Source organism: Antechinus flavipes, chromosome 4 (assembly GCF_016432865.1).
Source record: "Antechinus flavipes isolate AdamAnt ecotype Samford, QLD, Australia chromosome 4, AdamAnt_v2, whole genome shotgun sequence".
NCBI classification, from domain to species: Eukaryota; Metazoa; Chordata; class Mammalia; order Dasyuromorphia; family Dasyuridae; genus Antechinus; species Antechinus flavipes.
Genome location: NC_067401.1, coordinates 348,118,351 through 348,134,076, shown reverse-complemented (window position 1 = coordinate 348,134,076; position 15,726 = coordinate 348,118,351). Strand labels below are relative to the sequence as shown.

At 35.8% G+C, this 15,726-nt stretch overlaps 1 protein-coding gene across 1 annotated transcript in view; it reads right to left on the bottom strand.

The window, feature by feature from the left end:
- The window catches only part of SYNJ2 (synaptojanin 2), a 134,190-nt gene that overhangs the window by 81,498 nt on the left and 36,966 nt on the right, over positions 1 to 15,726 (bottom strand). The window contains exons 3-4 of the mRNA XM_051998026.1: positions 11,598 to 11,868; positions 1,747 to 1,972 (exon numbers count right to left, since the gene is read on the bottom strand). Of these exons, the coding sequence (XP_051853986.1) occupies positions 1,747 to 1,972; positions 11,598 to 11,868 (497 nt within the window). The remainder of the gene's footprint in view (positions 1 to 1,746; positions 1,973 to 11,597; positions 11,869 to 15,726) is intronic.

Genomic DNA, 15,726 nt, shown 5'->3' with positions numbered 1-15,726 from the left:
AAGAGAAAGGCTAATTATTTCTCAAAGACTGAAGCAAAGAAAGAGAGAATAGGGAACAATTCAGAGTAGTTGTGAGTATAGAACAGGGTAGGAGAGCTTATGACAGATGGTCTCAGTAAAGTAAGAGCTAAGGTCTTCTGTTGAGAGGGAGGCTAGTGGTGGTGTAGGAAACTTGAGGAAAAAAGGGAGAGATTTGAAACAGCATCTGTGGGAAGTGAAGTAAGGAATCAGTCAGAAAAAAAGAAAAGAAAGGAAAAACATAAATGAGTAAGAGTACAAGTAAGATTACTTAACATAAATTGGCAATAGACCCCAGTCAGCATAGTTGTGTGATTTCTCTATGTAGGTTGGGTTAAGACACAGTAAATATGGGTTTTAATAACATATTTGACAAAATCCTTCATTATATTTCTGTAGAAATGAAGGAGGGACAGGAAGGAATGAGAATACTATTAAGATACATTCAGAATTGATAGAACTGGACCAAAAGAATTAACAGATTAATGTTAACCTAAAAGGAATTGAATCCTGCCAATCTAGAACCAAGGACCAAATTTGACAGAGGTCAGACTTAATAAGCTAACATATATTCAGATCTTCCTCATTCCAAGAGCAGCTGTCTGTCTATCCACACTATGTCACATTACCTCTCCTTTGCTTCTAAAATAAATTTTAAAATAAATAAATAAAATAAAATTTAAAAGCAAGAGCCTACATCTGTTCTTGTGACCATCTCATTTTCTGAGATGGTTGCTATTTAAATCTGTTGGGAATAAAAATCTGTTCCAAATCCCTTGGTTAGAAAAGCCCTATAGACAAGCAGTGACAGCTTGACAAGAAGTCAAGTCTTCTTGTGTACTAATCAAATTATTTTCTCTTTTATAGACCCTGTTCTCACACTGTCCAAAGTCCTCATAAGAAGCAGCTCAATCACAGACACAAAAGGGAGAAGTCGATAAAAACACCCACAGGCACAAAATAAATATAGGGTGTTTGGATGTTGTCACCCATGGCAGTGTTCCACCTGTGAATTTTATCAGAATTTTTCTGTTTTAAGTTTGCCACCATCTTACATTTTCTTCTAAAAATTTACCCTGCAGACTTCAAGCTAAAGGCAAAAGTTGTAAACAGCATCCCTGGGAATGGGGACAGAATATAAAAAAAGAAAAATCAATGAAAGATTAAACAGATGGTTCCATTCTATGGGTATTGAAACCAACTGCTCCCTTACTCTCAGATTTCACAACTCCCAACTGCCATAATTTGCTTTAAGGATGTAGCTTAAAAAAAAAAAATCAATAAAAATAAGAGCATTTTTTTTTCTTGCCATATATCTATCCATCCATTGTTGTTCAAAAAACAATACCAAACCAAACTGGTTCATTTGTCTCCTTCCATCAAGAGTCATAACTACTCTTTGCTGAGAATCTAGAAGTTCTGTGTGAATTATCCTTGAAAAAAAAAAGGGGGGGGGAAGGAACATTTGCTATCTAAGGGATGCATTTTCCATCTTCAGAGATGAACCAGAAAGTGAAACAAAAAGTAGCACACAACACAAACCAGAGGCAACAAACTTTCATAAAGAATGTCAATTAGAGAAACATAAAAGCAGAGTTGGGGAGAAATACTTAAAGAATTCCTTCATGCAGTAACAAAATATGGATAAAGTCTCTTTGTGAGTCATATCCATTCTTACTCAAGAAGCACTGAATCACTTGGCACCTCAAATCAGGTTCAGTCACTTACCTGCTCTGTCTCGACAAAATTAGACACATGTCCATCATCATTCACTCCCCTGATGTGAAACCGGGCACCAGCTCGTTCGCAGCTGATCCGGGAGATGAGGCAAGCTTTGACTTGTTTATGGGAGGCATACACAGTGCGGATGGCCACCACTCCACAGATCACCTTCAGCAGCCAATCAGAACAGTTCACCTGGTAGTGTTTCAAGGGCACATGCAACAGTTGGTTCCTGCAAAATTTTAACCAAGGGTGGATTAATTGATCAAGAAAGACCCAGGAAAAAGAGAGATATTTGCCTCCCAATTGAGAATGCACATTAAGGACCCAATTATGGCCCATCTATGATAAGATTCAAATCAAATCAATTACTCACCTCTCCAGGATCAGGCACTGGGCTGAGTGTGGAAGATCACAATAACAAAAACAAAATAATTCTATCCCTCAAGTTTTCCACTCTACTAGGGAATGATGGGTTTATACCACTCTCCTTCATCAACCAGAACAGTCTGAGTCTTTTTTTTTTTTCTTCATCTATACAATGAGGATACTAATAGCACCTATCTCATAGGGTTTCAATAATTGAAAAAAATTAAGTTTTAAAACTTTATATAATTTCTAGTCATTAGAATTATCTATTTTATTTTGGAGAGACAGGCAATAATATAATTACAAAGAAAAAAAATAGAAAAGAACATTATAACCAAGAGGCATACAAATCAAGTTTTAAGATAGGTAAGAGGAAAAATATCCCATTCTGGCAACATTCTTTGTGTTTATATGATTATGAATTAAAAGTGTTAACCTAAATAAAAACCCTATGATCTCATTGTTGGGGTTACAATCCTAAGGATATTATTAAAAGGTAAAAATAGATTCCTTGATATGAAAATATTGATAGAGGCTTTTTATGTACTATTAAAATAAAAATAATGGAAACTGTGAAAATTTCCAACTGGGGAAATTAAGATTGGAATGGCTAAATAAATGATTGTATATCAATGTAATGTAATATACCATAAAAAGGATAAATTTGAAGAATACATAGGAATACAAACTTATATGTTAGGATGCACAGTGAAGAAAATAACAGAAAATATATTTTTTTTAAAAATCAAAAAAAAATACATACAACCAAGCAAAAGAGATTGAAAGTAAACACAAGGAAATAAGGTCTTTTTTGTTATTGTGTTAAATTTAATATGACCTTTTAAAAAATAGTTTGAGCATTTGTGATTTTGTGTATGATTTTGCTTATTTTTCAAATACTTATCTAGTCATTCACTGATTTCACTTTCCTTGTTCTCAACTTCACCCAGTTAAATCAACATAGCACTTTTCTCTCCTCTTGAACCCTTTACTTTCTTCTCAAGGCTCAGGGCTTGCTAAATCCTAACCCTGGGGTAGTTTGGTGGCTCAGTGAAGAGTCTGAAGTCAAGAAGAAGCATCTTCCTGAGTTCAAATCTGCCCGCGGATACTTAGTAGCTATATGACCCTGCACAAGTCACTTAATTCTGTTTGTCTCATCAGTAAAATGAAATGGAGAAAGAAATGGCAAATCACTCCAGTATCTTTGCCAAGAAAACCAAAAATGGAGTCACAAAAAATCGAGTGAAACTGAAGAAATGACTAAACAACAACAATTCTGGATTACTCCCACTATCTCTTTGTTCAGGAATTCATGAAATGAGCTAATTGGATCCACTATAAATTTATATTATCTAATCTCAACTGAGCCCTCACTGCAGCAAGCAAATCTTTTATTTCTAATTGATTCATCATCACATTTTTCTCCCCATAAGTACTTCCCCTCTCCCCCATAAGTCTCTTGTACTCTTTTAGTAGAAGACTTCACCTCATATCTTACTAAGAAAAATCAAAACCATTTGCCACAAAGCTCCCTCTCTTGCCCTAATTTACATCATCCTCCATTTCTTCCTCCTTCTTCCTCTTCTTCCAAGGCCAACTCCTTTAGTTGATCCCTACTTTTTGACCGAGGGATTGTCCCATCAATCTCTTCATCTCTCATTCTAATCTTCAGAATCTACTATCTCTCACAAGCTGATTCACAGTCTGATACTCAGGTCCCTCCTGTTCTTAAAAAAAAAGTAAAATAAAAAAACTCACATCCTATATAGCTAGCTATCTTCTCTTTTAAAGGCAAAAAATTTATATGTAGTCTACAACTCACTGCAAACCATTTCTATATCTTTGTCAGCCCCCAAAAAAACATAAAATGGGGTCACAAAAGAGTCAGATGCAACTAAAAAAAATGACTAAACAATTCTGGATTATTCCCCATATCTCTTTCCTTGGAATTCATGAAATCAGACTAATTAGATCCACTATTAAGTTTATATTATCTAAATCTCTTCTCAATGACTTCTCAGTCCCTCAAAATCTGACTTTTGGCAGTGATCTCAATGATCATATTTAATAGTTTCATTCTTCTTAATCTCTGAAATATCCGACATTGCTAATGATTCACTCCTCCTGATTATTCCCTCCGCTCTAGGTTTTTAATGTCTCTCTTGGTTCTCCTACTTCTCTGACAGCTTGTTTTTGGTCTTCTTAGTTGCATGACCATTCACTCCCCTATATGTTGGTGTTCTCTAAGCCTCCATTCTGAGCCCTCTACTCTTTTTAGTGACCTCATCAACTGCCACAAGTTCAATGATCATTTCAATGCAAATACCTTTCATATCTTTATGTTTCTCTCCCGAGCTCCATTATCACAATACCAACTATCTATCAGACATCAAACGAGATGCCCTGAAGACATGAAATATGTCTAAAATAGAATTCATCTTTCTCCAACAAACAAAATCTTATTTTTTTCAAGAAAAGCCTTGATCTTCCAATCACCCAAGTTTATAAACTTGAAATCATTCTTGACTTCTCACTCTCATCTACCCAACAGATCTAATCAGTTGCCAATTACTTTTGATTCTGTTTTCACAATATCACTTATTTTTCACCCTTTCTCTTTATTCACACAGCCATTAGCCTAGTTCAGACTTTTGTTGTCTTTAAACTGAACTATGTAATAGCCTCTTAATTAGTCTTCCTGTCTCAAATCTCCCTCCTTTCCAGTCCATCCCAACCAGTTGCCAAAGTAATATTCCTGCCACACAGGTCTGACCATATCATTCCTCTGCCTGACAAATTCCAGGAGCTCCCCATGACCCCTAGGATCAAATACAAATGACTCTGGCTAATTTCAAGCCCTTCAGAAGCTGGTTCCAAACAGATTTTCAAGTCCTTTTAAGCATGCCCTTTTTGCCCTCTTTTGTCCAATCAAGATGACCTTGCTGTTCTTTACACACAATATTTCATTTCCTTTCTCTGTACCTTTATACAAGTTGTCTCACAGGCTTAGAGTGCTTTTATTCTTAATGTCTCAGTTCCAAAATAAGCGTAAATGCTACTGGAAGCCTTTCCTAATGGCCCCCAATGCAATATCTCCTCCTCCATGCAATCAATTATCCTGTATTTATTTTACATATGCTTGTGTGTCCATATGCCATCTTCCAACTAATGTTTAGTTGTTTCCAATTGTGTCTGACTCGTCATGATTCCATTTTGAGTTGTCTCAGCAAAGTTATGGAAGAAGTTTACCATTTCCTTTCTCCAGCTTATTTTACAAATGGGGAAACTGAGGATTAAGTGAGTTGCTCAGGGTCACACAATTAGTGTCTGAAGCCAGATTTGAATTCAAGAAGATGAATTGTTTGCTTGTCTGAATTGGACAAATCAAATTTCTTAGTAAATATATTACTCCCCAGAGAATGGAAACCAGGAATTTGTTAGTGCTACTCATCTTGACCCCAAAAATTCTGCTTCCATCCTCTTCCATCCTGGGGTGAGATGGTTAGTGGACACACTTTGCCATTAAGTGGCAATTAGTAAAGAATTGCTTCAGCCCACGAATTAAGAGCCAAAAGAACTAAGTCACCCATATAAAACCTCTAACTCATTCATGAGGAATAAGACTCTACCTGGGAAATTGCTTCATAGAGTATAACTCAGATCACAATGGACTACTTGTATTAAAACAGAAGTGAATGACATTATTGCTCTTTGGCTTTTTTCAAATGCAAGACTTTCTCACCAGTATTCAATCCCTTGAACTAAAACTAGTTAAGTGCTTCCCCAATGGGATGGGCAAGGAAGTTACTTTGTGATGGCACTCCACTCACACTATAGGGATACCTTAGAAAACCAGATTATCGTGACAACCCAGATGGCTCCTCCCAAACAATATTTGTTCTGGAGAGTAATGTAGAAATATTTCAATTTTCCTCTTAACTCAATCTCCTTCTAACAGTCAGGGGTTCAGCTAAAATTCTGGCAAGATCCTTGTAATTTTTTTGGAGGGAAAGAGGAAAAGCAAATCTGTGATTTCATTAAAGTAGAGAACTGGCAACGAAGAAGCTCCTACTTCAGATAATCTAAAAGGCCACTTTTTCTACCATTTATAATCTTGGGAGACTATACCTGAGGGCAGACATATTCAGTGAATTGACTAAAGTCACAAATCTAGTAGATATCAAAGGGTACAAATAAGTCTTAACTTAAGATTGGCTTTCTTCACTGCTTTGCATGAACTCTTAATATTTCTCTACAAAAGTCACATCCGATCTAATCCATTGCTATATCTTTGTACTTGCGGCAATAAGGAGGGGAAATGAATCACTATTATTCAGGTAATAAACCAGGTTCAAGAAAAGGAAGGATTTCCTAGCAATAAAAGCTGTCTGAAAATGGAATGTTACCTTGCAAGATGATTAAATTTTCTGTCACTGGAGGTATTTAATGAATGACTCACTAGGAATTGTAGAAGATATTTATACCTCAGGTGCAGTATGACTAGATGAACTTTGAGGTCCTTTTCCCAATCTCAAATTCAAAGAAATGACAATATTAATGAAATGACAAAATTCCACCAACTGGAATGATTCCCTGCTTTCCTCCTTTAATATCTGCTTATAGGGATGAAGTACATGGCAATAAAAAAGCACCTTGGGTTCAATGAATGGAGGAAATCATAGAATCAAGTATTTTATAGAACCAAAGTAGATAGTTTCAACTTGGAAAAAAAAGGTTCTACTATGTGCTGTGAGAAGTTCTCTAGATATTTTTTCACTTCTGATATCAACAGCTCCCATGGGTCCAATTGTCATCTCTAAACAGATGACACCCAGATGTTTATTCAGACCTAATGCCTCTCCTGAACTCCAAAATTGTATCAATCACTGCCTTCTGAATACTTGGAATTAGATGTCCTATAGACATGTCACATTCCATTATGTACTTCAAAACTAAACTCATTATCTTTTCATCCAAAATCATTTCCTCTCCCCAGCTTCCCTATCACCACTAAGTGTGGCACCATCCTCAAAGTCTCCTTAGATGACAACCTCAGTACTATCTGCAAATTTCAAAAATCAAAATTCAAAATTTCAAATTTCTAAAACTGCTCACTCATGGATCTAATATCTCCTGTTTCTATGCTCTGTTTCAGGTCCTCATCAGCTTTTGCTTTTACTATTTCAACAGCCTTATGGTCCTTCCTGCCTTAACTCTTTCCCTAGTCTAATGCATTCTTCAGTCAGCTGCCAAAATGATCTTCACGAATTATAGGTATGACAATGTTAATCACTCATTTCATAAACTTCAATGGTTCTTTATTAGCTCCCAGAGGAAACACAGCATAAATGTTCTGTTAGACTTTTAAAGACCTTGACAATCTGGCCCCTTCCTCTAGCTCATTTGACAGATGAGGAAACTGAGAAAAGTAGTATAAGTGACTTGCCCAAGTGTCTGAGGCTAAATTTGAACTTATCTTCCTAAGGACCAGCATTGTACCCACAGAGCCAATTATCTGCTTGTTGACTAATAGGATCATGACTAGACTAATACGCTAACTACTTCTCTAGTTTTCTTACACTTTATTCCCTTTCACAAACTAAACTAATGAGACTGTTGAGTAATTTTTCAATCATGTCTGACTCTTCATGACCCCATTTGGCATTTTCTTGGCAAAGATACTACAATAGTTTGTCATTTCTTCCTTTAGCTCACTTTACAAATGAGGAAACTGAGATCCAGGGTTACACAGCTAGTCTCTAGCCTTCTTGCTATTCCTTCTTGCTTTATCTCCAGACTATCACCAGACATTCCCTCATGCTTGGGATGAATCTTATTCTCCCCAACTTTCTGTCTTCTCTCAGTTGCCCTTCCTGGGATAAGATAAATCTGATTACTTCAAATATCACAAAACTGCTAACTTAGCATTGGATGTTCAAGACCTTTCCACCTCCCTCAGCCTTGTTTCTCCTCAGATTGGAGAGCTAGTCCCAAAGCTTTCCTTTATAGAAGATAGGAACTGGCCTTTCAACTTACTCTACTTTCCCATCTGTGGCTCTGCTTAGTTCCTCTGGAGAACAAGATTACAACCCTCATCTCCTCCAAATTTATGGGTACCTCTTTGTCCCCCATCTTCTTTTCAGCTTTCTTTTGTGTGTTGTCTTCTCTTGTTAGATTATAAGCTTCTTGAGGGCAAGAACTGTCTTTCTTAGTATATACTCCCGGCTCATAGTAGGAGCTTAATAAATGTTTGTTGAATTATAAAAGGGCTTTTCCAGTTCCACCCATACCTTCAACTATTAATTCTTTTCCTCCGAGATTACTCTATATTTAAAACACTTTATAAGTACATTTTTTAAAATTATCTTTCCTATTAGACTCTGTGCCCATAAAGATTGGGACTATGCTTTTGCCTTTTTTGTACCCCAGTGTTTACAGTGTTTAGCACAATGCCTAAAAATTGAAATCTCTTAATAAATGCTTCGTGTTGTCCAGTCATGTCTAACTCTTCATAATCCCATTTGGGATTTTCTTGGCAAATAATGGGGTGATTTGCTATTGCCTTCTCCAGTTCATTTGACAGAGGAGAAAACTGAGGAAAACAAAGTTAAGTGAGGTAAAAGCTAGTGAGTATCTGAGGCTGCATTTGCCTCAGATCTTTCTGACTCCAGGTCCAGCACTGTATCCACCAGGCTAGCTAGCTGTTTGTTGACTAACCTAATAGGATCATGAATAGACTAACACTCCACCTATAGATTTAAATGGGGCAGCTTAGATATTACTTATTCCAACTTTTTCCTTTTACCAATGAGGAAACAGAAGTCCAGAGAAGGTAGAGTGTCACAGAACCAAAACACTTGCAGAGGAAAAAATTCTTAAAACCCTGACTCCAAAATGCAGGATCTTTGCACTCCAACAGCTGCCTCCCAGGACACTTTATCTCATGAGCAGCAATGGAATTTGTGTTGAACAGGATACCGAGCTGCACAAATAATGGGCTGGGATTGGTTCACTCAGTAGCCAGCTCTAAAGATGTCCACTTTTAATTCTTATAATCGGGTCTGACCGGCCAGAGGAATTTTATTTTTTTTTTAACAAGAGCATTGATTACTACCAATGATGAGTAAGCAAGGATGTGCTGGGTGTATACTTTAAATATCTACCCTGATTCACCCATTTCTTGGCAAACAACATTAATGGTAAGAGGGTAAGGCCTCCAGAAAACTCAAGAGTTCCATCAGGCCAGCAATGATTGCTGACAGCTGCTATCACTTGGTCTTATTTCACAACTTCTCATTTGCAAATGAGCCAGGAAAAAGAGTAACCTTTTGCCAGACGTATGATCCTTGTAGTTTAATTTCTTAGTCACATTTGTTGGCGCTTGGTAGGAACACAGGCCATTTTATTTAGGGAAGAGAAACACAGATTTATTAAGGGAATCAAAGTTTTGAATTTCCCTCTAGGACATTATTATAATAGTAATTACTATTATTAAAATGAACAATAATGACTAGCATTTATATAGCACTTAAGGTTTTCAAAGCATCTTACAATATCATCACATTTTACTCTAGGAACAAGAGGCGCTATTTTTAAACCCCATTTTACAGATGGGGAAACTGAGGTAGACAGGGGAAATGACTTGCTCAGGGTCATACACCCAATAAATTTGAAGCCAGTTTTGAATCGAGTTCTTCCTGATTCCAGGCCCAGAGTTCTCTCAACTACTACATCTATCTTTGACATATCAGATGATAATTATCAGATACTGTAGTACCCAAAGGCTGAGAATATGGACTCACTCTATCCGGTGGATAGAGCTCCTGGTTTGAAATCAAGAGAGTTCAAATATGGCTTTAAACACTTACTAGGCTTAGCTATTTCCTCTTCTTTGAAATTTCCCCAGAGTGAGTCCACATCTTGTAATCTCTCATGCAGCATTTACTATCTCATTTTGGTGAGAAATGTTATTATTTTATGTTGTTATTCTTATGTATGTATACTTTTCTAGGCAGGTAGATAGATGGTTTGGTGGATAGAATGCTGGGTCTAGAATCAGGAAGATCTGAGTTCAAATTCAGCCTCAAACACTGAGCAAGTCACTTAATTTTTGTTTGCCTTAATCCACTGGAGAAGGAAAAGGAAAATCACTCCGGGATCTTTGCCAAGAAAACCCCATGAACAATATGGTTCACAGGATCACAAAGAGTGAGACACAATTGAACAACAGCAACAACAAATACTTTTCTATCAATCACAATGCTGGCACATGGGAGTTATTCAATCCAATAATTGACCTTAAAAGGCTCAAGGTCTAATGCCTTCTCCTCCCAACAAAGCCTGGGATTTTAGAGCTGGTTATTCAAAGGTGTACCATCTCAACAAATACTTCCAAACCAAAGAAACATACCCTGATTGTTATTAGAAAATAGCTATGGATATGCTGGATTATCACACAAAGAAAGCTTCACTACAACTATAACAGAAAGCAGGGAGACCTAAGGCAACACTGTTTACTTATTAAAGGAATTCTTTTGCCAGTATTTTCTTATATGAATCTCAGGAATACAAGGAATAAATATCACGACTCAACTACAGCTTACATTACATGGACTATATCTTGATGTCTCAGATACTCTTAAGAGGAAATAACTTACAAAAGCAAGAATGGTTACCATGTCAATAACCCAAGCAAAGTCTATCTGAGAGTCTTAGTCCTTCACAGAAATACACAATTTACAGATATTAAAGCACCTTACAGATATCAGGCAGTCAATCAATAATAATTTCTGAAGTGCTTACTGTGGATCAGGCACTGTGCAAAAAGACCAAAGTGAGTCCCTGCCCCTGAAGAGTCATTTAAAGTCCTATTTCAGCACATCCATCATAGAGTAACAATGTGTGACACAATGGATAACTACCATGGAAATGCAGTGAAGAACTACAATCTCAAGAGAGACTTAGTACATGAGGTAAACTGGGGCACTTACCAATAAGAGGTAATCTTTTATCATCTTTAAATTTTAAAGTATGTTTACTAAAGAACCAGAAAAAAAGGCACCATCATTACTTAAAATCTGAGCTACCAAAAGTGGCCACTGGGCCTTCTTCAAAGGGCTATGCATCCCAAGTCAATATCTTTCAAAAAAGCTGTATATAAATAAAAATAGAGAACATCAATTTCCAATTAACTGAGCTAATGTATAAACGCAGTGTCCCTTAACAGAGGATACATTTTATTTGTCTTTGTAGCTTTCCAGAACCTAAAAGAGTATTTTGTGCATCATCAACATTTAAATAAACCTTTTTTGAATTTACTGAGTATGCTGAGCAGTGGGAGGAATATAGACTCGAGTTTAATATTCTTCCATGAATATTTCACAGAATAGATATTTCCAAAGCAAAAAACTAAGATCTAGCTTCTAAAATAGCTGCCACTTGTGCTATTTGTAAAAGACTAAAGCTGAAATAAAACACAAGGTACTAACCAGAAAAAGGAATTTCCCAACTCATAATTGTCATCACCCTGCTTTTGAGCTCGGACGGTCAGGTCAAAATTGGAGCCAGCATTTGGCCAGGAGAAATAGAACATCCCAGAGTTGAGAATTTTTTTCAGGGCAGTGAGACGGTCTTCTTCCTTGACATCTTCCTGGAGTGGACAGAAGTCGATTGTGGTGATTTTATAGATCTCAGCATCAAGAATTCTTCCCACTGATGTACAGCCTGTCACCAAGACCAGGAAGCTCAGTTGTGTACCACCTAGAAAGTTAATCAGAAAAGAGGATTATCTGTTATTGCTTCCATGGAAGCAGAAGAGACCTGATAAATGTAAACATTATAACCATAAAAATACGGTCACACTGTGACACCATTTCCCCCCTATCCTTTTAGGCAGTGATTCTCAAACTTTTGTTTTCAGCATCTTTATCCTATTAAAAAATTATTGAGGATCTCTCCAAAGCGTTTTTGTTTATCTGGATTATATTTATAGACATTTACCATACTGGAAAGAAAAACTATTTTTGAATTTGTAGATCCTCTAAAAGGATTTCAGAGATTCCCCAGGATTCTCTAAACCATACTTTGAGAACCACTGTTTTTAGGAGTAGATAGAGCATGTTATATCCCCTCCAATACAGCATAAACTTTAGAGCAAGGACAGTTTCATTTTTGTCTTTGTATCCCCAGTAGAGTGGGTTCTTGATATGTATTGAAAAGTGAGTGTGCCTTATTTGTTACACAGGAGGACATCTATTTAGGAGTTGGTGATAGAGATGATATTTTTATGAGAAACAAGCAAAAAAAAAAAAGAGAAAGATTGATAAAACAATCTTTAAATTGTTTTAAAATTACAAAAAAACAAAAAACAAACAAAAACAAAAACTGATTGATAAAACATTTAAAACTACAAAAACAAAACCAAACCCCAGGTATCCATTGGTTGGGAAACAGCTGAAACAATGTGGCATAGGAATGTAACTGAATATTGCTTCACCATAAGAAATGGCAAATATAAGAAACTCAGAGATACATATGAGGAGATTGTTTGAACTAAAAGAGATGAGACCAGAATATTATATAGATAATGTATACAATGGTTGTAATACTGGACAGAGAAATACTAAATGACAACTAAAATCAAATTAAATGCAACAACTCATATTTGTTTTCATGACAGGATATTATAGCTCCTTCCTCTCATGGCTGGGAAGGCAAAGGGAAATGATTACAGATGATAAATGTTGCCTATGCTGACAGATACTTCCAAAGTCAATTGTTTTATTAATTTTTTTATTGTTATGGAAGTGTTTTTTTTTGGGGGGGGTTAGAAATTAATTGGGAAATAACTATTTTAAAAAGGATCAATAAATATTTTAAATGAATAAATACCGAATGAAACAACAGACCTCTTTGCTCACAGCAATATGACAGAGCATGGAGTATGATGGGGCAAGCAGCCAAGTAAAATCCAAATGAAGAGCACATAAAAAGAGAATCCAGAGAACAGAAGTAGCCTCCCACCCACCCATGACTGAAAAGAAAACAAGAAAAAGCCAAGCCAGAAGAAAGGAAGGAAGAAGTCTCCATAGATGAGAAGAAAAGACAGAAGGGATTCTAAGATATCCCAAAGCCATAGAGGAGGTGGAGATAGCTCAACTATGTGGTTATAGACCAGGTTCCAGTCTGAGAAGGTTACCTTGGAAACCTTAGGAACCCCATTGACCTTGGAAGAACTGTATTCTGATAGGTCCTCAGCTAGAACCAGAGGCATCTAGGAAGTACTCTTTGAATAACTGAGTGGACTCAGCAATTCACAGAGTTGCCTTAATTCCCCTTTTTGCCTTCTTTTTGCATTCATTTGTGTAACAAAGTTACACTTGATTTGTGGTTAATATACTTGCCCCTGCAGAGTTATGTTGCCTAGTACAGAGATTCTCCTAGAATTCTGAGTTGGGGCTCTGAGACCATGAAGAGAAATATCTTTCATAGATGACTTTCAGCTCCTGTATGATGAAACCAAGCAGTCTGGATATGAAATCAGAGGTCATAGGTTTTAAATTCTGGTTTTGCCAATTAGTTCCCTTGTGATCTTGAGTAAAGTACTTAACCCTACTGGATCTTAATATCCTTATCATAAAATAAGGGAGTTGGATCAGATAGATTTTTCATCTATTCTTGGGTTGACATATGTCTGCTCTCTTCTTAAGAATTTGGCTTTAGCTCAATCTAGATTCAAAAGAGCAACCCTGGTGAGAGATAACCTAAGTTATTTGTCCATTACAGCATGCTTTTATTTCATGTGGTTGCTGTTTTGTTTTACCATATTTGTCATGTTTGTGAAAGAAGACACAGGCTCAAAGGGGAAAAAACACAAAAATACTGAAAGTGAAAAATAGCAAGCTTCAAACTGCATTTTGATGCCATCAGTTCTTTTTCTGGAGGTGGACAGCATTTTTCATCAAGAGTACTTATCTTAGATCATTGTATTGATGAAAATAGCTAAGTCATTCACAGTTGATCATCATACAGTAGTACTGTTACTTAATACAACATTCTCCTGGTCCTGCTCATCTTAGTAAGTCCAGGTTTTTTCCTGAAATCAGCCTGCTCTCAGTTCTTTTAGTACAGTAATATTCCATGAAAATCATATATCACAACTTGGTTCAGCCATTCCTCAATTAATGAACATGCCCTCAATTTCTAATTCTTTGACACCATAAAAAGAACTTCTATAAATATTTTCATACAAAAAGGTTCTTTTTCCCCTTTTAAAAAAATCTCTTTGGGATACAGACTTACTAATGGTATCGCTGGATCAAAAGGGATACATAGTTTTATAGCCTTTTGGGCATGGTTCCAAATTGTTCTCATGAATGGTTGAATCAGTTCTCATGTGGTTGTTTTGTTGTTATGTTTTAGGATCAATCGAACCCTTTGTGAGGACAAAAGACTCTTTGGACCACTTGTTCCACACACATCCATGCAATGGAATTAATAAGAAAAAAAATAATGTCCAGATTTTATTCATTCAACAAATTTATAAACAGTATCCACTATATATACCACAAATACTGGCAGAAGATACTAGAGAAACAAAAAATGCCCACCCTCTAAGAATTTAGATTATATGTAATCCACTAGATGATATATATTTTTTGATACACAAATATTAATTATATGGACTTATTGAATCAACAAGACAATATGTCTTGTTATATAATTGACATTAAATGTACTGATACATTAAATACACTTCAATATTAAAATGATTTTTTCCAATTAACAAACATCTATTTTCTCTTCCTTCCACCTCCCATCATTTAAAAAACAAACAAATAACAAAAACCCCTTAAAACAAATATTCATACTCAAGCAAAACAAATTCTTGCATTGGTCACGTTAGAAAATACAGACTTTTTATCCACATAAAACAATTATCAATATAAGGCAATGTGATTAAAAATGAGCAATATAAAAAAGAAGAATTCAGAAAAAGCAGCTGATTACTTTGTGGGCTAAAGTCATCTAAAAAAGCTTCATGGAGAGAGTAATATTCAAGTTGAACCAGGATAAGAATACGTTGGATTTGAATATTCAGGGAGAAGCATCTTCTAACTAGGAGGACATTATGAATCAAAGTATAAAGTAAAAAAGAAAAATAGTACATTTCCTAGACTGATAAGATAACTGATTTGGCTAAAGCAGAACAGGCATGCTGTAAAATATTAGGAAATAGAGTTGGAGTCATAGGATGAAACTCAAGAACAAAAGAGGTAGCTATTTAAATGCATGGAAGAAGTAAATTATGCCTGACAACTTGTTTCTCATTTTGAATTTAAATTTAAAATAAATAGCAAAATTTACCAAAAACATTGAATGTTAAAAACTATCTTTGCATGTTATTGGAAAAAAATAAAATTCAGTTTACTAAAAGAAAAAAAAATGATAAGAAGGATGCTTTCAGAAAAACAGAAAGATCAATGTGAATTGATAAAAAGCGAAATGAGTTGAACCAAGAGAACATTATGCACAGTAATGGCAATACTGTCAAATGATCTACTGTGAATGACTTAGCTATTCTCAGCAATACAACTCTAAAAGACTTATAATGAAAAA